The sequence below is a fragment of the Athene cunicularia genome, assembly GCF_003259725.1.
Source record: "Athene cunicularia isolate RWA chromosome 12 unlocalized genomic scaffold, athCun1 chr12_part1, whole genome shotgun sequence".
Lineage (NCBI taxonomy): Eukaryota > Metazoa > Chordata > Aves > Strigiformes > Strigidae > Athene > Athene cunicularia.
Window position 1 is genome coordinate 5,290,898 of NW_020799116.1, and position 23,545 is coordinate 5,314,442.

The following is a 23,545-nucleotide window of genomic DNA, read 5'->3' on the forward strand; positions in this document are numbered from 1 at the left end:
TCTCTACATTTACTAGGTTTTCTAGGTATCAGACCAGTTGCGTTGTTCTTTATCCAAATGCCAATGTTTGTTTCCCCACGGCAATTTTTTTTCCTAATGGCAACTTTAAATGCTACCTCACTGAAACAAAAAGATGCTCTTTTAAGCATCGCTAAGAAGTTAAATTGATATGTAGTTTGTTGTCACTGAGGCAGTAACCCGATAGTGCGGCAGAGCTGCCAGTCATCCCGACGGAGGGACTGAATTTCCTCTGCCTGGATTACGAGCTGCCATTTTTGGGTGAATTAACAGCCTCAACGTATTCACACTTCTCTGCTTTGGGTGACGTTTACAGGCACTAACTCCTAGGGGCTAATTAATTAATCTCAACATGGTTAACTAAAAATACACCAAATTCAGCAGTTGAAATGAAGCCGCCAAGCCGGCCTGGGTGCGGCCAGCCGGGACCCTGCTGGGAGCAGGCTTTGTTCTACCAGCGGCTGGGGAATTAAAGGACACCTTTCACTCGGTTTTGTCCGTGCTCAGCTTCCTACTATATGGGTTCTTGCCAAATCCTTGACAAAGAAAATAGGATTTAAATCCTTCCCCTGTTTATAGCCTCCTAGGGGAACTGGGTGGCCTTGAAACAATGTGGCTGAAAGGACACAAAAATGCAGTTTTCCACAATAGTAGTATATGGTAACTGTATTTGTTTTAAAACAAAATCCCTCTTTACCAGAAAAAAACCAAAAATCTTTCATTTAAAAAAATAAATTAAAAAACCAAAAAGAGCTTTAAATGATAATGAGACAGTGTTCCTTTATACATGTATTACTATTTAATGTTAAGCTGTGAAGGATGGCATGTCTTCCTAAATACCTTGTTCACGTCTGTGCTCTCAGATACTACTGATCATTGGGAGCAATCTTTACATTTTCTGTATAGTCTGTCGTGAGCTATATACAAACTATATAAATAACATCACCCACTGGAAAGAAATCAGACAAATTAAAACATGTAACATTTCAATTAGCTGTTACCAATACTTAATTCAGCGATAGCTGGCAATTTTCCTCATTAAAACCCTGATGAACAAACACTGATGTTTTTCCTACAGCTGGTTAATTTTTGAGGGTCTGCTCCCCGGTTTCGCACCATGCGCCGGGTCCTGCTGCCTGCCCCCTGCCTCCCTCCCCGGTCCCAAATCCCCCCTCTGCCTCCACCGGTGGCTCCGTGCATTCAGCACAGGGACAGAAGAAGCCACCAATGGTGCTAAGCGACGTGGCAGCACGAGGACTGGCTGGGGGGGACAGGGACCACCTCCCCCATGAGCACATCACCTCCACAGCACCTCTCCAGCATCCTTGGGTGTGGGATGCAGAACCCACCCAGCCCTGGGGCTCACGGCATGGTCCGGCTCCTTGTCCACTTTGGCAGCTTTCTGCCCCACCGTCTCTGTCCCTTTGGGCCAAGATCGATTTGATTGCATTCACTCCCAAAGAGTTTGTCTGTGATGTTTTCTGTTCCATCTCTAGTGCCCGCAAAATGTTTTAACAGATATTATCAGACTATTTTTAATGGCTTGCTGCTCTGCCCGGCTCCTCAGAGTTGACTGCAAGCTGACAAATTGGCTGGAGGCCTTCATTTGCCAGCTTCGCTCAGAGATTTTATTACTTTTCAATTAGGAGCCCTGATACACTGTCAATCCTCCTGCTCAGCCAACGAGGCTCTGAGAGCTGAGTAAATCAGCTGGAAATTTGAAGAGTCCTCTAGCCCTTTAGCTGGTGAACTTTTTTGAGCATATGTGCTAGAAAACATGTTTGAAATTAGTATTTTTTTACTCCAGACTAATTATCTTTTCCCCACTATAATGTTCGCTGAGCAAGGTGGGCGCAGAGTAGACCTTTGGTTGATGTGAACCGACCAAAGCTCTGCAGGCTTCCATGGAGCTGGGAGTCTGTGCTGGGCTTTTTAAAACCTCCCTGCCCAAGGGGCACAGACAGTTCCCTGCCAAGCGTGAGAACAGACACCGTGATTAAACAGCCTTCATGACTGTCCATAATCAGGGGCAATTTTACTTTCTTTAACCACTTTGAAGCCACACCTTACTGAGCATCCCATTGGGGTGCCCGCTCAAAAGCCCATTCGCCCCAAATCTCCCCACCTCAGAACAACCACCTGAAGACAGACGCATCAGAAATGGCACTGCATGAGCTCAAGTGACCAAAAAAAGTATGAGCCGCATGACTTCTGCTCAGTCAGTGGTTTAAAATGTGGTTTTCTGCCATGGGAAGGAAGATGATCAGCCACAGCTCTCCCTGCAGCAGCCCAGCGTTGCAGCTCTGGCGTGAGCAAACCATTTCGCATCGGCGGAGCTGCAGAGGATAAAGCTGGCGTGGTGTGAACTGGAGATGTCTTTGGAGAATGCTAATACATACATGTATTTCTCTCAAATGGAATAGCTGGGCTAGATGCTTAGAATTCTTAAGAATAACTAGGAGCTGGTTAAAAAAGACAATGCTACACTAAACTCACCTTCCCTTAATCATTAGAAAATAAGTATGTCATGCAACCTGCAATTTATTTTTGCATTTTGATTTTTCCAACAGACTTGCTTTTCTAAATGAAATTTAGGAATCAAATTATACCAAAAGCATTAAACTTCCTAGGCAGTAGAAAAAGAAAAGGGTAGATCTAAATACATTATTACTCTGCTCCAGACAGCTGATCTGCGATTTAAAATAATTCCAACATCTGCACATGAAATAAGTTTTATGTATAATCTACCCTCTTTCAAAATGGCTTGTAGAGTTTGAATGAGATTTTAAACAAAGCACAAAATGAGAATGGCCAATATTCACACCACACTGTACAGCTAATTTGTAAGTACTTTAAATTAATTGTTTCGGTCAAATACGGCTGCTTTTTTGACCCTGCTCTGTTATTCTACCTAAAAAGAAAGGAGAAACCAAAGAAAGAAAGTTATATGATGCTCCAGTAATTTACAATCCCTTCCCAAGGTGCTGTGCCAAGCTTGCTGGTGCTTCTTTGTTCGGGGCCCCAGCCAAAATGCTGCTGCAGGCCCACAAAAGTTATCTTACATATTTAGACAAGCTGAACACAACTGCAGCTGAAAGGTGTTTGATGGTGGTCTCGGAAGGGAGGCTGCCAGCAGAGGGAAATGGGCAGCACAGACTCCACGAGCCTTTCTTCTGGAAAACTGCAGACTCTGGCCTTTTATATTACACTCGGTCACCTACACTGCAGTCTTTTTTTTAATACTGCCAGGTTGATTTTGTTCATTTTTATCCAGTTTGCATTTTATACTGACTCCACTAACCAGCCCCCTGTCACACACACACTCCCTATAAGTGGGAGTGAAATCAGAGTCTTAAAATTCTGCCAGTGTCAGGAACACAAAGATTTCAACAACAACAATAATGAAAATCAAAGGACTGTCCCACCATTTGATCCTCTGAGGGCTGTATTTCTCTTTATCTCACTGTTATTTAAAAAGGAAGAGACAAAACAGTCAAATCTCTCATTCTTTTTTTTAAATGTTATTTGCCTGCCCTCTGCATTTCTTTTGCTCCAGCAATAATTTTGGCAGATTTTGCTCTGAGAGTGGTGAAGTTAATAGCGGGGGACAAGCTCCATAAAAGAATTCTTGTTATAAAAGGCTTTAGGTAGCCATTTTATTTTAAGAATTTCTTACTCTGGATTTATTTCTTTTCGTTAATGAGTGACTTTGTTTTAGTACCAAAGGCAACCGAACATCCAGTAAATTTTATGACACATTTGTTTCTTAAAAAACCAAACAAACAAAAAAAACCCAAACAACTGTAAATTAAAAGGTGACTTTGTATCTTACTCATCTGGAAAATGTGTGCTTGTCATATCTGCTTGACATTACAAGAATGAAGATGTGGTTTGGACAGTAACAAACAATGACACTAGTCAACCTCATCAGGAGACATGAAATAAAGGAATGACAATGATTGATGGCAGCTATTCATTTACAGATATTTCTAGAAAACTCTTCGCTGGCCTGGCCGGGCAAAGCGGGAGAAGTTTTCCAGCCTGAGTGGTGCTCGCTGGCAATGCAGGGCGGCGGGCAGGCGGGCCACGGCGAGCCCACCGCGGGCTCTGAGGGCCAGCGGGGTCCCCTCTGGCTCTCACCGCTTAAGCCGAGCTAAGGGACCCGCCTGGGCTGCGACTCCTTAAACAAACACCCAGGGGAAGCGCCTAGAAACCCCGTTTTGTTCAGCCGTGTGGAGCGAGAGGTTTTACTAGCAAATACCGGTGTTCTGGAGGTGGGGAGTGGGGAGAAACACAAACGTACTGGGACTTAAACCGCCAGGCTGTTGATCGTGAGCGAGCTGCTGGCAGTGCCGGCTGGTGACTTACCAAGTCCCCTCCTCGCCGTGCACTATGGCTTTGCCACCTCTGAAAAGTAATATATATATATATATATATATATGTATATATATATGTGTGTGTGTGTGTGTGCCTGTGTCCGGGGGTCTGCAAACCTCCTCCCTGCCACGAGCTGCAGCCGCTGCAGCAGGCTGAACTCGCCTCTCAGCTGGATATCTAAGAGCTCTTTTTTTTTTTTTTTTACCCCCCCTTCATATTATTCCGCGTTACAAGATAGCTTTAAATTTAATTGGCTGTTTATTCCTGTGTTTTATGGCTTTTCCCCTGCTGCAAACAAATTCTTTTCTGCTCGAGGTACAATTTTAATAAACGATTATGAATGCTCCTGTAAATCACCAGACACACTAGGCACTGAATTGAAATCTAAATTATCTAATGTTTGGTAGTTAAATGATTAAGAATTTGTAGTATACACTTACATAATTCCTTGTGTGGCAAGTTAAAAACACAGTTTTAGAACAGCTATTTATAATATCAAGCATTGTTTCACAGCGTTTTTATAACTATTTAAAAATATTTTGAATTAGATGACTGCGGAAACCTGTGAATTTGTATTTCATAAATTAAGAGTCCCATGCTTCTTAAAGCACGTAGAAGTGATTTACAGGCTAGTTTTAAATTCATGCAAGTTATGTGAGAACTGAATTAACATTTTAATTCTGCATTCCTGCAATGAAGCATCTGCAAGTTGACAATACAGAAGACACAGCAGCGTTCTTATGATATCTCTAACTATCTAAAAAAAATAAAGCAATTAAAGCACAAAACTAATAATCTAATAGGATAGCAATGCATTGTAGTGCAAATACATGTAATGTTGCCAGACCCAAGTTCATTCATTCATTCACTCTTTCTTTCTTTCTTTCAAAGTGGCAAAAATCTGTATTTCCATCAAATTAAACTTTTTTTTTCTTTTTTTCTTTTTTTTTGGTGCGGTAAAGTCTGATAAGAATCCTCTTTGGAAATCCAAACATTTGGAAAACAAAAAAAAGAAAGAAAAAAGAAAGTGTCTGCTGAGAAGGAATTCTGCCTGCTGCCCAGGGGTATATTTATACACACACGCACATACTCACACACAGGAAAAAAAAAAAAAAAAAAAAAAAAAAAAAAAAAAAAAAAAAAAAAAAAAAAAAAAAGGAGTCTTGTTTGATGGCCAGGAGGGATGACACCGCCTGTTCCTTCTCATAATTGCATTCAGATACTCCAGATACATATTTGCCAGCTCTCATGACCCACTGATGCTATTCCCTCCTAAGGAAAGCAGGCACTCACCAGGTATTCGAGAAGCAGCTTTTAACACCAATAAAGGATTTGTACTGGGTGTATTTAAGACTTGAACAAAGGCTAAGGAGAAGCTCTTTTACAGCACAATTTGGGCTTTTATCTTTTTCAAAGTAGGTATTCCAGTGGGAAAAGGTAAAATAGTAATTCCCCTGGCTTATTCTTTGGCAAGCATTGCTTAGATTGGTGATTGAGACCCACGCTAAAACATTAATTTATGATAATTTGGGGGAATAGCAGCACCTCTCTGTATTTAAGTCGTCACCTCCAAACCCTGGGTGACCCACAGAGCTGCTGAAATCATCCCCTACCGAGTTTACAGGAGAGGGAACTACCAAACCTCCAAGACTCAGGCTTGTTTTCACAAGGCGTGTGCAGAGGGTTGTGGTTTGGGTTTTTTTTTTTTGGGGGGGGGGGCTCCTGAGGAGTCCTGCACCTTGTCTGGATCTCTCGGGGTCTCCTGCCCTATTCTACACTTGGAGGTGTCCACGTTTAGCCCCACACGCTGGTGCGCTGCACCAAGCTAAACATCGGCACGGAGAGAAGGGATATTGTCAGAGTGCAAAATGATCTGTTTTCAGGCAGGAAGCAGTCAACTAGATGTAAATTCCATGAAACAAAAGAAGGTATTATTTACAGTTTTATTGTGATGTTAATTAATATTTACATCTTGGAATGAAAAATAGAAATGTTAATGATTGGCTTTACTAAGAGGATCACTTGATGCCAATGTGAAAGCCAGGGAGAGAAGGCAATTATGCAAACATCACATGCATCCTAATTTCAGTATGGAAACTTACATTTCAAACCTCAATTCAGGAAAATAACATGGAAAGTTTGTACTACAAAATCTAAACATGAGAAAGATTTAAGAGAAAAAAAAAAAGCACATTGCATATGTCAGATAATCTAGTCTGATTATCTGAGCTGTGCTAGCTACAGGGAAGCACTTACCCTTGAGTCCAGCTAGAAGTTAGCAGGGTAAGAAGGAACAAACCAGAATAACATAAAGACTAGCAACAAGGCTCAGGAAAGCAGACAGGAGCCCTAACCTAGCAGCTAAATATTTGGGTTCAAGCAAAGAATGAAAAAGAAACTTAAAGAAAATCAAACCGACCGAAAAAAAACCAAACCACTTAAACGGCTGTAAATTTCTTAAGCAGCTCAATAAACCTCGCTACTTATTATGGGGGAACAAATCATTACAAATTCTCAAAACAACCAACTCTTTGTATATGGTGTGATTAACAGTAATTAAATATAAACACACATTAAAAAATGAAATATAACCACAAGTGATACGTAAAACAAGTACAGACCAATCTTTCATGTTAAAAAGAAAAGGATTTAAAAAAAAAAAAAAAGAACGTTGAGCATGTTTGGGAATTTTGTTTGATGCATCACTAACACAGAACAAACAAAGATTGGTGCTTTCAGACAAGTGACCACTTTTATGAAGCTTAAATATTGCCAAAAGGTGTAATATGTATTGGCAGCACTATTGACTATAATATTGTGCATGATTTCAACAGTAAACAAGAACAGTTTTGGGTTTTTTCTTTTATAAATGCGAACATTGGAGAAAAGCACAGCTTTGCGTGAATGGAGTTCTTCTTTTAAATTGTAGCAAAACAAAAAAAGCAAAACTTTTCACTCTAACAGGTATTGTTCACCCACATAAAAGGAATTGTAGAGTCATACAAAAATCAATGAATAGCAGGATCTATTTTTTTTTTTCAGTACTTAAATTGCAAATAAAATAAACTCCACCCTGGTTCGGAGCTGTCTGTTTACTTCCAAGTCAAGTGCTGCTATCGAACTGTGGATGAGAATTTTGAGTGCTGCTCGAACTTTGTATTTACTAAGTCAAAAGAGGTGGGAACCAAATGAATTCACTACTTCTCCCAAGTTTCCCCAACAGCAAAATATGTTCTCAAGTTTCTGTTTAACAGACAGCTCCATCACAGGAGTGAAGGGCTGGATTTTCTCTGCGTGTGCATGCATGCGCATGTGCCATCTCGGACTGCTACAACATGAAAGCTCTAACAACAGTTACTCATCAAATGGCTTAACATTTACTTCTTTGCACATCCTCATTCACCATAGCCTCTAATAAAGCACAAAAAATATGACAGATATAAACGTACAAGAATAAAATGTGTTGCAAAAGTCCTTACCTTTCTGCAGGCAAAAAAGCCCAAACAAACAAACCAAAAAACCCAAGCCAAAAAAACCCAATAACAAACCAAGACCCTTTTAAAAATGCAATACTTGATATGTTTGAATTTCAAGACTGAAGGAGCTGAGATACGTATTTGTGCATTTAAGACTCCTGACAAGGCATCATGTGTGCCATGCATGACTCACTTCTGATTATTTAACTGCTGTGCCCGATGACTTTTGCAAGGAGCACTGACATGTACTAATGTTGGAATATGAAAAACGAGTAGCCCTTGCTGTTGAGCTGAAGGTGTACTATGGTGTGCTGCTCTCCTCCTCTTGTGGGATCAATGTCCTGTGCACAAAGAGCTGTCAGAGGGATCTAGATCCAAAGGAGGAGGAGGAGGAGGAAGGAAGAGCGAGGACAAAACACACTAGCGCAGAGGATGCTGAAGTAGCAAGTCATCACCAGACCGATGAGCTGACTGGTTTCCCCCTTCCAGGTTTCAGCAGAACACAACCAAGAGGCTTTCCCAGTGCTTACCGCAAAGGGGGGCCTGAAGCCACCCAGTTCATGGGGGAAACACATTGTGGGTGGAAAGAAGGTGGTGGCATAAAAAAAGCCAAATGATCTGGATTTGGAGCTGGTATCAGCCTGAGAACAAGCGAGAGAAACTGAGTTCAGATCCTGACCCCCTCAGATGCCCTGCAGGGACCAGGGGGTGAAATCTTGGCTGTTTTCACCAGAAGCGAGGCTGAGGGACCCCTGCCTCCTGTCAGGCGAGCGAGACAGAAAACAAGGTCAAACCTGTGGCATTGCTATAGCTCTGAGCACAGTCAGGCTGATACAGTCTGCAGGACCACGAGCAGCACAAGTCTGCAGTGGACGTGCTGGGCTGTGGTCAGATGCAGAGAGGACTCCTGGGCTCAGTCAGTGACTTCACTGACCCCTTGCAAGGACACGCACAAGCCAGCTGCCCCTTCCCCATCCCAGGTAAGCTAAGCAGGGGGGTTCAGCTCTGCCACACACACACAGCACTTGGCTGTGCACGGGGACAACACACCTGAAGGTCTATGGCCCCGGGCATCCCCTTCCCTCCTCAAACTTCTGGCAGACTTTGTTACAGCTGTTGTCAGCAATTATGATGTGTCTGTCCTTCACCCAACCCCACATATCAAGTCTGGCAAAGTGAAAATTCCATAAACATCAGGAATTTACCCAGCAGGAAAATTCTCCAGGTCTGCAGGGATGTGAGAAGACTGGAAGGAAAGGTGCTTCCTCAGTTTGATATTCTCTCACTGCCCTCATCCTAATCCACAGGGATCATGCTGGGACAAGCAGGAGTACATCCTCTTTGCATCAATCACACAGCTAACAGCATCCTTCAGCATCACTTGTTAGGAGAGGGAGACACAAGCAGCATCCCTCTTGATACACCTTGAAGGCTTTTAGCATGTAAAAAAGCAGCCATAGAAGGATCTGTGCCTGCTACATCCAAGAACTGGGGCAGAGGGACACACAACCCCCGGGAATGCTCTCCGGTCAGCACAACTCAGCCAGGTCTAGAGGCTAATCACAGCCAGTAAGCTTCCCACTTGTAAGAGTCCAGTTCCCATTTTGGCTTTCTGAGAGGCATCCTTCCTTCCTTCCTGACCCCAGTCCTTTAAACCTTGCACCCCCAAAGTCAGCGAGCTGACTGGGATGAAGAGGATGAGGGTCACTGAAATGAAAATACTGACTAAAGGTTTACCGTGCTGCATCATGCTACATCCTCACTGACAGCAGCAGCAATGCAAGGCAGAAGGGAGTCCAAAATATGCAGCATGTGGATGATAAAAAAAAAAAAAAAAGAGCAAGCAGAGGTTTTCTGCTGTAACACTGATCGTACAGCTGTATGTCTTTCATTGTTATTTTCTATAAATACTGACGTGAGCAAGTTAAACCAATGTAAAAGACAGTCAAATGATACTGATAAGCAAGGGGCAGATTTTCTGAGATCCTTACAACAAAATACTCCATAACAGGTTTACCATGAGTATTTTAAATGTTAGAATCTGATTTAATTAGAAGAATTTGCTAATATTTACCACTTTATTTTATTCAGATTTAATGATATTAATTCTTAAATTTGCTGAAACTAGCAAGAACTGCTGCATGTTCCATAACAAAAGGGCTCCAGATGCGTGATCAAGACCTTCAAGAAAAATGAGCGAGGAGGCATTCATCTGGTTTATAATCAAATTATATTTGCAAGACAAAAGAAATTGCTCTAAATTTCAAATTAAGCAAACTGGATATAACTGCACAGGACATGCAGCATAGCTACGACTTAAAAGATGATTGCTTTAAATTCACATCTAACTGGCCTGCAAAGCAACCTGTTAAAAATACCATATGTTTTCCTACAGTTGAATATTCAACAGGAGACCTCTTTTTGTGTGTGCATTTCATACTTGCAAGATTTGCACCTGTAGTTCTGAGCACGTGATGCATTTGATAGACAGCTAATGGTGCTAATGAATCGCTCTGATCCGGGTGTGCAGTTTATTGTATGGGGGTAAAACGTGTGTCTGCAGGAAGCAAGCTGGGTCTCAGGCTCCCAGATCCCAGTCTCTCCTCCATCAAGTATTGCACTTTAAAATACTCATTGACGAGTTCCCCAAGGAATTTCGTTTTCTTGGGTTTGGTTGTCTTGAACACACAAGTTAACTGCTTCTGTATCCACTGATGTAAAAAGCAGCTTAATGGTAATGAAAAAAAACCTTCATTTTGGAGTCAGAAACGTGTGTGAATACTGATTTACATCAGTGCAGAAAATCTTTCCATCAAAGACTTCTGCTCTCTAGGAGAACTTAATTACTTACAAAATTGAGAGATTGGGGCGTCTAGCTGGGGTACATTTCCTCCTTTAGCATTTAGCTTTTGCACTTGGGTAGGCGGCACAGGTTTGTGAGACTGGCCGGTGGCTCGGTACATGGCTTGGACCCACAGGATACGGTCCTGCTCATCGTCACTTGCAAAAATCACCGTGTCTCCTTCCTTCACCGCATTGAAGAATGCTCTGCCGCCCTCCAAACCTGGCAGGAGAGGAAGTGACAACGGAGTTTTGCAGACTTTGAGGGCAGTGAAGGGATCTCCCCCAGCTTCCCACCCCCCTGGGGTGTCCCCAGACAGCTGGACGCTGCCCCTGGCTGAGCTCAGTCCCCTCCCCTGCACCAAACTCACCTGCAAGAGAGCCCACCAGGTTGCCAGGTGGCACTCTGCACTGCGATTACTAAAACATGCCCCAACACACTGGGATTAACTGCTTCTCTCACCTACAGTCCTGACTGTGCAGGTCCTGTGCAGGCTGCACCACTGGAGCCCATTAAAAGTGGGTTCTGAGGGGATGCGGTGGGGGGTTTCCCATTAGAGTGAGTGCCTCAGTGCTCACACCACACTAAAGGTACTTGGGTGATGTGCTTATTTCTGTCTTTGCCCTGATCCGGCACCCATCTTCCCATCTCCTTAACACTGGAATTAACTTGGAATCCAGGTCTTGACAACCAACCCACTGTGTCTTTCTTCACCTCCTCTGGGGATGCCACTATCCAGGGCATGGTGAGGATCACCACGCTCAACGTGTTGACCCACTGAAATAAAAGAAATGTGGTGCTTCTCCACTTGAAGAAGGGTCTCACCACTCAACAGGTACCTCCAGGTACCAGGAGTTTTCTAATCCTGCCCCTTCCACTCACACCCATCTATCAGAGAGAAAACAGGACAGGCAAAACCGCTGGGTTGGTCCCACAAATATTTTCTATGATAAAGACAGGCCTAGCTGCTAACCTTTTATTTAGGGAATATATACAACCTGAAGGCACAGGTTAGGATCATCACTCAATTTGAGCATTCAGATCACAATCAAATTTCACTGGGATTTAAGCATCAAATTCACTTAGGCTCCCCAGAGAAGATGAGTCTTTCCCTCCCCTGGTGCAACTCCTAGCTCAATTCCTTGGATCTATTTATAGTAAAGTCATGCATAGCTAATGATCAGTATAAACACAAACATATTTATAATAATGCTGATCACAGTTCAGCTGCAAGGAGGGGGAGAGAGAGAGGACTCCTGTTTGGGAGCCGCAGGCAGCGTGGCGAGCACCAGCACCTGCGGGCGCAGCGGCGAGCTGTCGGCCCCGTACCTGGCTGCGGGTCGGTGTAGTCCACAGTGTATCCGTCGAGCTGCAGCAGCTCTTGAGGTTCAGCTTTTTTCTCCCGGTAGCTGCACATAGCAAATGTATATTGACTAACCTGAAGAAAATCACAAAGCTAAGATGGCACCGGGTGATCACGACAAGGCAGTCTAAAGCGCTTACAAATGCCGTGTGCTGACGGCGTGTTCACAGGGCCTGGGGGTGGTGGGGGGAATTTTGATGGTCATTGCCCATATGAGACAGACTAAACTTTTTACCAGGCTTCTTTCTCTCTTAACACACCCTGCTGTGGCAGGCATCTAATTCTCTGCATCAGTACATACAGCGGTTTAATTTCCTCCAAAAGAGGAAGCTCCACGCTTTAAAACCCTCTATCATTCATCCCCAGACAAATGCAAGAGTGACACCCTGTCACAAACAATGTGAGCTAAATTGCTAGGTGCCAGTCATATTAAAGCAATCTTAAGATCCCACTGATCTCGGCAGTTGTTGTCATCAGTGCTGTAAATGGCAGCTCTCACTCCTCTGAGGTACCATCTGCATGACACGATACATTCAATGTCAAGCTCTTGACGGAAGCCGACTCAGCTGCGGGGGCTCTGCCAGGCCCCCGAATCGCCTTTAGGAGGCCATCAGGCCACATCAAGACCCCGCGTGTACTCGGCGTGCTGCAATCTGGATGGTCGGCAAGAAGCTCGTCCAGGGAGGAGAGGAAAGGAGAGGATTCTCCGTGCCCCAGGCTAGGAACTCACGGGGAAATTTACTGTCAAATGATTTCAAATGACTTTGTTAAGGTTGTGTCACATCCTGGACGCCTGACGTAGTTTTATTTGTCTGGACGTTTTCTTGACCTCTCGAGGAAACTTTAAAACTCTGGTGGGTGGCAATGGATCATGGTTGTCATTCCCTGGAAGTCAGGAGAGATCCTAAAAGACGAGCGCTGGGCTGGGGGATTTTGCCTTCAAACTCCAGACAAATCGCTCGGCTACAAATACACATGCAGCACCTATTTTGGTGGCAGCTATCGATAATAAAATGTCATTTATTTAAGTCAGGGGACCCATCTATTGGCACAGCATCTCCTAGTCGGCGCTCGGTTTATTGCTGCCCTCTATGGGCTTCTGCTAGCTGCCAGCCTGCTCTCAGCAGCCCTGCCTGCACCGTGCCTTCCTCCAGGAACAGCTCCAAAAGCCACCTAAGAATAAACCCTATCATTAACACATTTGTGGGAGTAAGACTAAAAGTGATGCTTTAAGCATCTTGCATCCTCCTTAAAACTACCAGCACTGACGAAAGATTGACAAGTAACAGACCAATAGCAGGAGCACACCAGTGCATATTCTATGCTATGAACTTTGAATGCATACCATCGTACCGGCAACACAAAAATTAAAAAGATTAACACGAAGAAATCTAAAAATAACCTAGTGCCCCACAGCACAACATTCAGACGACTCCTGCAGTGTTCATTCAGTTATACTTGCAGTATATTGCTGCCATCTCCTGGAGAAACTCTTGAATGTGCTTTATTTATGGTAAGATCCTGGAGATTTCATCTGAGCAGTGAGGATTTGATTTCTCTGTGTTAGACAGCCTGAACTTCAGGGACTGCGTGATAAATTTAATTCCTGAAATGAGTCAGTGCTAAGCTATGCTGACATTGATTGAAAACATTAATACAGCTAATGGTTTTTCCTTCTCCCATACGGTCTATAGCAACAGGTAAAATTCATTCAGTAGTTCAGTTTCTTCTTCTCTGACCCTGAATATGAGGTCTGAATTTCAGGCTCTACTTCATGTACAAATAATTACTCTCATCTTTGGAATGAGAGGAAAATATTCTCCGTCCCTATCATAAACCAACCACACCAACACAACAGTAATGTACGGAAACACAAGCAGGCATTTCAGAGCTTATACTTCTCATGTTAAAAGTTATAAAAGACCTATGTAGACAGCAGGCTCTGGTGGAGCCATCCTGGGACAGAGGCAAAGCAAACTGGTCTCTCCTGTTAGCATTCACACAATTTCCTTGGAAGAAGCTGCTCTACATCATTATTAAGAAGAGACCCCTAAGAGAAACCTACAGGTGGGTCTACAAGGTGTGATGAGCCAGAGCTAATCTGGGTTCATGTCCTACTTCTTCTCTGCTCACACAGCTCAAGTGTGAGCTCAGGATTGACCGAGAGCCTGGTGGCACGAGGCAGGCTGGGATCAGGCTGAAGGGAGGAGACAGCTATCGACGGCCTCTGGAAGAGGTACCAGCTGTGCTGTGTAGAGTGCCTGCACCTAGACAGCTCGAGCTACTGACTTCAAGGACTGGCATACCAGCCTGTCTGTCCTATCCTGACACCTACAGCATTTACTCTGTGGGGTCAGAAAGAAGCTGATGCTCTGACTACCAGTGCCGTGGTACTGGTAGTGCAGTGGCTCCTTCTATTTACAAGCAGTGGTAAAGCAAAACTAGACAAAATAAGATTCTAGAAAGCTCGATATGTCACAATCGTGCTTCACTGCTGAGCAGCACTGTAGGGTCAAGTGGAGATTGCAGCTTGCCTTTCATCAGTCCTCTAAAATACTGTGCTTTACAGAGCCTGCTTTCTGTAGAAGCTTAGAAGTGGCCAGACAAGTGAAACAGTTAATAGCAGAAATTAATCTTACAGCCTGCTGAGTTCACACTGAACCATAGCTGAGTATGAGAGCGAGCGAGCAGATGGGATGGGCAAGATGAATGGTTTGAGTAATTGGAAAAAACACAGATACAGAGAGGAAACTGGAGGAAGACAGAGGAGAAAGCTCTGCCCAGTGAGGGACTCTCAAAGCAGCTGGGATTTCATCCAGGGACTCGATGAGGGCCAGGAAAGGAGCATCTAAGGAAGCTGAACTGAGCAAAACTAAAAGAAGGGAAATAATCTAAGGCTGCCCTGACTGGTTCATTACAAAAAAGGGAAAACGCTTTGAGAAATAATTTGAGACAAAAGAACAGAAGGAAAAGAAAGTGGGAAAAAGGAGAAAAAGACAAAGAAATTCAGGAAAGGGTAAGCAGACAGCGGGAGACAAATGCCAAAGTTCACTATTCCCAGGCTGCTAAATTAGATCTGACTTTCTTGGCACTCAACCATATTCTGTCACCAGCTATATAATCCAACTGATTAATAAATACAGTAGATATGTATTAACCAGTCCTGACTTTGTCCTTGTTTTTTCACCGGAGAGTCCTACTCTACTGAGCACCGCTTTCCCCAGGATCCTGCTCAAACCTGTTAATTGTCGTGCCTCACACTCTGAGCTCAGTCACTCGCCTCCCCCTTTCTCACTATTGACATAACACTGCCCCACTTGGGTTAAATTCTTAAATGGACCTTTCCTAGATTAACAGCATGTATTTTGTCCCAAGGGAGAGAAAACTGTGCTAAGATACTGCCAGCTGTAATACAGCTTTCCACTTTGATGGGAGACTCTTGTCCTCTGGTTGCAGCTGGATGTTGCCTCCCGAGCCTTTTCCTGACACAAATGAGCAGAGGAAATGATCTTAGCTTAAAGAAACTGTTGTTTTCACATCTCAGCACATCCATTCAGCCCTAAACAATTGCACATAGCAGTAGTCCTAGCTTCTTCCTTCAAGCAGGAGGTGTGTGTGTGTGCTCCCCTCGGGCAGGGCTGCGTGATGGGAAGACATCCCACGTGAGCGCGGACAGGACACACAGGACCTGCAGTAGCCAGGTGTAATGGGCTGTGGCATCTGTTTAACCAGCAGTTTCCAAACACTTTGCATTTGTCATCTACACTCAAGGCTTCTCAAGAATCACCACCTATGTCCAGTTCTAACTAAAAACGTGATTTAATATGATTATGGGGACCAGCTATGGGTCATTTACCTTGACGTGAAGACCACAGTCTAGGACTGCTGGTGTAGTACACTGCAATTTTGCTGAATTATTTTCAAATTCTGTTGGTTATTTGGAGTTACTAAACACTTACTTAATTTCATTTTATCCCTAGTCAGCTTAGTTTTGCTAAAAGCAGGAACTGTCACTGTTAGTCTAAATTATAATGAGTTCAGGGAGTCTGTCACTAGAACAATAGATCCAGGCGTACACACTGCAACTGGTTTTAATCTGCAGAGAGTTGATCTGGTTCCAACAACATTCTGCAAACACCATCAGACACAATCAGCCGAAAACTGCTTCAAGCTACTCAGCAGACATGTCATCCAGGTACCATGGAGTGTTACTTCCCATATGCTGCCAGAGCACAGAAATGGGGTTATGACAAGAGAAGAACAGATTCAGTCTGAAATCTCTATGTAATTAATTCACTTGCCCTTAAGAATCCTTATAAGAAATTTCCATCAAACCCACCAGAACCAACAATAGTGTTGTTGCCAGTACAGCACATTAGACCTTGCAAAGAATTAATACAAGCTCTGTCAGCTATCAAAAATCCCAGCTTTTTCACGATCAAGGGTCTAACTGGCAAACTGGCTGAAATTTGTATGCTGTGCTCAGGCAGCTGATAGAGCAACATAGGAAACACTTAGAACATCTGTGATGGATGTACATTTTCTTTTCTAACCAGTCACCGAGAACTTTGCCCTAAATCGCTCCATTGCTTTCGCTTACCACTGCCACTGGCATTACTGTTGCCTTTACGAAGCATTTTCCTCACTTGTGATGCTGCGGACCGTTTCCATCCAAGCTCAGGGCCATATTCTGCCATCACTTTCACACTGCATATCTCAGGATTTAAAATTAGGCAAGTAACGAGTCTCTGCCATGTAATTTACATCTAATCAGTATTCTGCTCTTCTGCTGCTCATCTCAAAGGGTGTCTACGAGAAGGGTGGGCAGCGTGCAGAGAGGACTGCGATTCATTCGGAAGAGAAAACTATCCCCTCTTAACGCACGGGTACATGCTAGAGGAGCATATGCAGCAGCTCTGCCAGCCATGCCGTGCTGTAAACCTTTCCGGAGGGGTTGAACCAAGTCCACCCAGCAATGCGTGCACTGGAGAGGTGAGGCCCAGTTCTAGAAATGGCACAAAGGAACCGCCCTCACCCGCTACACCCAAACAAATCATCTCCACTCCTGTACAACCCTCGCAGCTACACAGACACAGAAGGTGCGAGGGATTATTCCACCCAAATCACAAGGCAGTTATTGCTCCTTTCCCCTTCTCTCCAGGGCTTACACAAGCCAAGTAGCAGTGGAAATGCTCCCTGCAGAGCTCCTTTTTCTACATACGCGCGCAAAGCCTCCGTTCATACCGGCAAGGCATCACTGACACAAAAGAGACAAACTGCCATCAACACCTTCCTCCTTGGTGCCGCCCATGCAGTTTGGCACCTTTGTGCCTTGTTTAGATGGTTATGAAGAGTCTGAGTATTTATTACCATGAATTTCTTAACCACTGGTACCAGAAGGCAGAGCGGTACCACCCGATAGCTCTGAAGGAACCGAGGCTGCATCCATCTGAAGTGGGGAAAAAGGGGCAGGAGAGGGCACAGGACCAGGAGGAGGAGGTTACCCTGCAAGCGACGGGAGAGGGGACAGGGCTGCAACAGAAGATGCTACAGGTAAGGGACAGAGACGTGGGATCAGAAAGCAAATGTTTAGTCATTCGTCTGAACGTGCAGCCTTGCCCTCCTGGCAGTGTCAAGGACTGACCTGGCCACTATGGACTTCATGCTCTGGACTCCATCCCTCAGCTCTGGTGCAAGCAGGAGCCTGGCGCAGATGAGCGAGCTCCTGAATCAGGGGCTGCTGCTTGTCTGTTCTTTACGTAACAGAGCCAGCTCACCTTCCTGCGGGGGTTATTTTCTGTCTGTGGTTTAGCAGAGTTCAGAGCATCCTGGACATCAACACCTTTGCTGCCAATCCCTGTTCGTATCAGCACCCATCCTTTGCATTGCATGAAAAGCAAATGACAAACATACGGACAGCAAAGTATTTTTATTCCATCTTTATTGCCTGCTGACATGTTCAATATGCTCAAACTACATCTGAGGGACTGCATAGAGAGTGTTTCTTGTTTATATTTGATGTACGGCAGAACACTTTACATTGCACCAAATGTTGAGCAAACGGTAACATAACAGAGAAGCTGCAGTGGCAGCTGGAATTTCTGAGGTGGGCTACAGAGACTCTCTGGGGGCAAAAGTCTGCTCATCTTATTCAAATGAATTGCTTTTCTGGCCAAATTCTGCTCTTATATGCCAACTGACGAATACAGACCTAGTAACATGAGAAAACATGGAATAACTCTGAAAGCTTCAATTCCACAGCAAGCTGAAGAATATATAGCAACTGAAAACTAGAGAAGTAACTGCATAGAATGGCCAGAAGAAAGGCTCCTTGAGAGAGACATGGGAATCCATGTCCAAACCTGCAAACCCTTGCACAGGAGAGTATCAATAGATATACTTTCGGGAGAAGGTATGTTAGGAAAGAGAGTTCTCTGCTCTGGAGAATCCCTGTTCACAGGGAAAAAGGGACTGAGAACTTGGTCTAATAGGAATGAATCACCTCTCAAGGAAAAGCAATACTGATTGCTTTACAGGTGATCACAGACTGCCACAGCACTTTTAACTTCCTTTGAGAACACAATAAAGGAAACATACAGAGAAAAGCAATCCTTCAATCCCTGCCCAAGGACATGGTCACTGCATAATGTTCCCAAAAGGCTTTTCCTTCGTTATGGCCTCTGCTGCTTCTTACCCAGGAGACAATCTGGGATTTACCTCCAGTGGTCTAGCTCTGCAAGATGCTGGGTTCCCCTGCAAGGTGCCAAGCACCCTACCTCACCAGGGACCTGGCCAGTCCCTACATGGAGGGTGCATTTGCAAACCAAGTGCCTCTAGAAATAAATTACACAGATCCTAAACCCATCATTTTTACCTAAATCTAAATATACTGCGTGGGCAGACAGAAGCATCTCCTGTGGCTGCTCCACACTAACTCCCCCACTTCTGTGGCCATTTTGACCCCATCTGGAATACAAAACGAGCACTTAAAACTGTTGCTGCTGATCATACTTGATTATTGGACTAGGTACTCAACTGGCCTCTCCAAATAGGCTCCTACTTAAATGGGTAATGCACATCATAAATCCCTTCTACCTCCACAGGATAGGTTTTCTTATCTGCCACATAGTTTAGCGCTATGGCAGTGATGGACAAACAGGGAATGCAATTAAGCTTCCTACTGAGACAGTTGAACTTGGAGTAATAATTAACTCAAAACAAACTAACCAGTTTACACCAGGTGATTTAGGACCAGATAAGCCAGCTGCGTAAGGTGGAAGATGGGCCACATGGACTCCCAACCTTTACTGGCACAGGAAAGACAGCACACAAGCATGCTCCATCCCAAATGTAGAGCCTGGTGCACCTGGTTTACACCATCTCTGTTACACATGGGTGAAATCCCAGTCCCCTCTGTGGCAGTTCTGCTATCTGCTTCATTGGCTGTAGGATTTCACCCTCTGACTTGACACTTTGGATCTGTGCTGGCACAAGATCTCAGCTGGATTCCACGTTATTCCATCAGAGCATCTGTGGTGCTCTCATCACAGGACCCTGCAGAAAGCTTTGATTTCTCATACTTGGAGACAACGTGCCCTGGGGAACCCAGAGAGGAGGGAAGGAGAGATGGACCCAAGAGGACTCTGTGGCTTTATCAGGTTGGTGTGAGGATGGAGCTGCTCAAACTGGGGCCCCACACTTCTGTGGCCAATGCAGTGCTTTCAGCTGCCCTTGGGAAGGTGAGGGAATATCTGACACACCAAGTACTGACCAGATCCTTTTAGGTTATAGAGGACATCAACTGCCTGTTTCCTTGAAATTCTTAACTATGGTCTACTGAAACTGGGAGGGCAGAAAGTGAAAAAAAGAAAAAAGGGAAAAAGGAAGAAAGACATTGCAAAATGATCGATGAGAGCTGCAGACAATGAGAGGCAGTAATGAACATGAAGGCAAATAAATGTCAAGGATGATGTACTGACTCTGACATAGCCAGTGCAGAAACTACTGTACATTTCAATGTACTTCAAATTTTACCTGGAGGCTCAAAAGGGAACATTTGCACCCAAATACATCCAGCCAAGACAGACCAAGCTTCCTCCTCATCTCATTAATTCCTCACTAAAACTGGTTCTCCATTTCACCAAGCATTCATGTGCATCAGGTAACTCATTGCTAGAGGTCTGCAACTGGGATATCCTTGAGAAGATATGTATGTTTAGAAAAAAAATCCATTACTTCAGAGACACCCTACGCAGAACCACAGCTCAGCATCAATTACACAGCACAGAAAATGGCCAGAGGAAAGACCTAAATATTTAATGCTGCAATTTAAGATCACTTCTAGTTAAATCTGTTACCTGGACCAGGACAAAGAATCGTTTCTTCCACCTCTTCCAAACATTTTTACCAATGGCCCATAAATACCTAGGAGAAAAGAATAGGCAAATTCAGTACACAAGTGACTATGTTGTTCTCTTGCTTTTCAGTATGTTTTATTTACACCTAGAAACTGAAGTTAATGCACAAGGAAGAGTAATTACAAGACTCTTGAGCTCAGCAGCATTCATAAATGTGCTTATTTCTAGCCTGAACAAATAATCTGTAAAGAAAGTGACATAAAAAGCTCCCGGAGTCATAATCTTACACAGTATTAATTCTCCCTTCCTCTTTGTCTTTCACAACTTGCTCAGAATTTAGAAGCCCTTTCATGCCAGTGAATACGACATGGTTGGATGGGTGAAGAATACATTTGCAGTGGAAGAATTAAGGGAGAGAAACCACAAATGTTGCTTTAAGCCTTCACAAAACCATTTGGCTGAGGGGAGCTGTCAAACAGAGGGATACATCAAAACCAGTACCCAGGATCCCAGTATCCACTGGACTGACTAAACTAGGAGACTTCGCTGAACAGCTGAATTCCTAGAAATTGCCTGGCTACAGATATTCAAGCAAACTGAATAATTTCTAAGGAGGAGTGAATTTACTGTTTTTTACAAAGGAATAATTAACTTTTAAAATTAATGTCACAATTTGCATTTAATCTTTGTGATGAAGCGGCCACTGTGACACTGTAATACAAACACTGGCAAAAACAGTGGCAGCACCAGAGTAATAATAGACGCAAGGACATTATTCAGCATTAATATGTTTTATGTATCATTATAATTACTTTAGTTCTGGCTCAATAGATAGAAAAACAATTCCTTTTTGGTTATGCTAGTGGTTCCTTATGCCAGAAGAGATCCAGCATACTCTTGGTGAATTTTTAAGCCGCAGAACTCCAAGTCGTGCTGATGTGGGCACTGAGTCCTTGGCTAGTTCAAGAACAGGGTAATAATTGTCCTTTTTGCTACTGCCACTAACATCAACAGAAAGACAATCTCAGTTCTGATAGCAAGCTAGTATTATAAACCACACAGTTTTAAGCAGGATCTTGTAAATGAAATGTTAGTTCAAGAAAGACTGAGAAAAGCCAGGACTGCTCAGCCCTGCTGCTATCAGCTGCAGTCAAGGAAACAAACAGGACAGGTGAACTGTCCTTTCTTGCTTTTTGTCTCTGTGATCTTGGTGGGAAAATTAAACCTCACATGTGTCTCCTGGCTCTGACCTCATTAGCAGAGAAGACAGGAGAAGTTGGAATTAAAAAACAGATGAGTGATCCAAACCATCTAATGGATTAAATATAACAAAACGTTACAAAAATCAAAATGAAATAAAGTCACTTTTATAGCACTAAAAATATACCGGAGAAAGAATTAATCAAAACAGCGACATTCCTGGACAGTTACTGTTTCTCACCACATCCTTAGCTCTGAAAAGCAAACAGAGGAGTCTTGCTAATGGCATCAGCTACATCTTCCTAAGGAAGATCTAATTTGTAATTGCATGGCACAAAGGTGGAAGCCAGGGGTGGTGGTCAGGGATCCCCCTGACCCCAGACCCTCTAACACTCACGTCTGGAGGGGAGAGGTTTCCCTTTTAACCTTCCAGATCATTAGTCCTACTCCAGGCAACTGCCTACTCCAGGCACCAGCTATTTAATTGTGCTGTGTATCTCTGTATAAATAATGATGATGGCACTGGAGTTTATTTTAAGCAGAAGGTGCACTGTGCTTTTGATTCTGAGAAGTCAATACAGGGAAACACTGAATAACTTAGGAAATTATACCGTTGTCAGTAAGCGGGTCAGGCAGTTCACCTATTATCTCCTTACAGGAAAAAAATAACCTAGCAATTTCCTGAGGAGTACTGTTTAAAATTTAGAATTTGGCTGATATGCATTGAAAGGACTATGCTAAGAATATGGAAAGCGCATTATAAATGAACTAATGCCATTTTTGTATTTATCTTTCTTTTAACCTTCTGTGAACCTGAGAAAAAATTTCTCTTCCAGAATCTTAAAAAAGAGACATCTTCTAATGCACACTCAAAACCAAATTGTTCAGATCAAGACAAGCATTTACCCAGAGTGCTTCATGTTTTGAGGCTTATCCATTCTCACAGCAAGCTTGATCTTCAGGTCTTGATCCGGGCAGTTTTTGGAAACAGTCATTTTGTGCCACTCTGATTGCTTTGGGCTATTGGGTGTAGGGTGGAGAACAACCTGCAAACATCAAAATCAACAATGTTAAAGGGAAAAATTATTCACAAACTGGGTTTTAATGGGGAACAAAAGCACATCAGACCACCTGCTTTTGCCCTAAAAGTCTGAAAATTTCTGTTCACATCAGTGAGCATGGCTTTTTATTGCTTTTTTTAAAGTACAGTTTATTATTTTGAGATTAATTCATATATTCTTCAGCTCCTCAACCTACTGTGCTACTGTTCATGGGATTGTGCAGAACAGAACTGCACTATCAGTTCCCATCGTTTAAGGAAAAATCGTGGTAAACAAACTTGCAGCTCTCCAGGTAAATCTGTCTAAAAATGATGGTGGACTAATGCGATTAGCAAACCAGCAACAAGTTTTCTGCTGAGGGTGCTCGCTGCAATTGCCCTCTTTCAGACTCATAAAACTTGGTCAACCTCCAGCCTTCCTGGCATTTTCCATGTGAGACGTGCTGTTCTGAGGGCTCAGAAAGCTTTACCTAAAATGGTTCATCTATTGCTACTATCAGGTTGTGGGGAAGCTGGTTTTATGTTTTGCTTACTGTTAAGACTGGATGCGGTAGGCAACATTTTAGGTAGGCTGGACTGCACTACGGCAGCAGATAAAATCTGCAACCCATGTCATGACATCAGTGGCTGCAGGACTCTCTGCTTCCATTTCATGCAGCGAGGAAATGATGGGATGGTCTTCCAGCTGGGGTGAATCAGAGCAACACCAGTGACTGCAGCGGAGCGGGGCAGGTGAACACCAACGGAAGCGCTTGGCTCATCAAAGAAACAGAAAGGCTCCAAGAGGCGAGTAATCTTTCCTGATCGTGGTTGTGCTTTTCCCACTCACCCGTTACCCCTACAAAGCAGAGC

The 23,545-nt window shown here is 43.6% G+C and overlaps 1 protein-coding gene across 17 annotated transcripts in view; it reads right to left on the bottom strand.

The window, feature by feature from the left end:
* The window catches only part of CADPS (calcium dependent secretion activator), a 177,996-nt gene that overhangs the window by 88,474 nt on the left and 65,977 nt on the right, over positions 1-23,545 (bottom strand). For 9 of the 17 annotated variants that reach the window (XM_026857207.1, XM_026857203.1, XM_026857201.1 and 6 more), the window contains exons 7-11: positions 22,540-22,679; positions 20,434-20,500; positions 12,043-12,151; positions 10,723-10,935; positions 6,652-6,663 (exon numbers count right to left, since the gene is read on the bottom strand). In XM_026857207.1, the coding sequence (XP_026713008.1) occupies positions 6,652-6,663; positions 10,723-10,935; positions 12,043-12,151; positions 20,434-20,500; positions 22,540-22,679 (541 nt within the window). The remainder of the gene's footprint in view (positions 1-6,651; positions 6,664-10,722; positions 10,936-12,042; positions 12,152-20,433; positions 20,501-22,539; positions 22,680-23,545) is intronic. The other 8 variants (XM_026857209.1, XM_026857204.1, XM_026857202.1 and 5 more) reach the window with 1 other exon arrangement.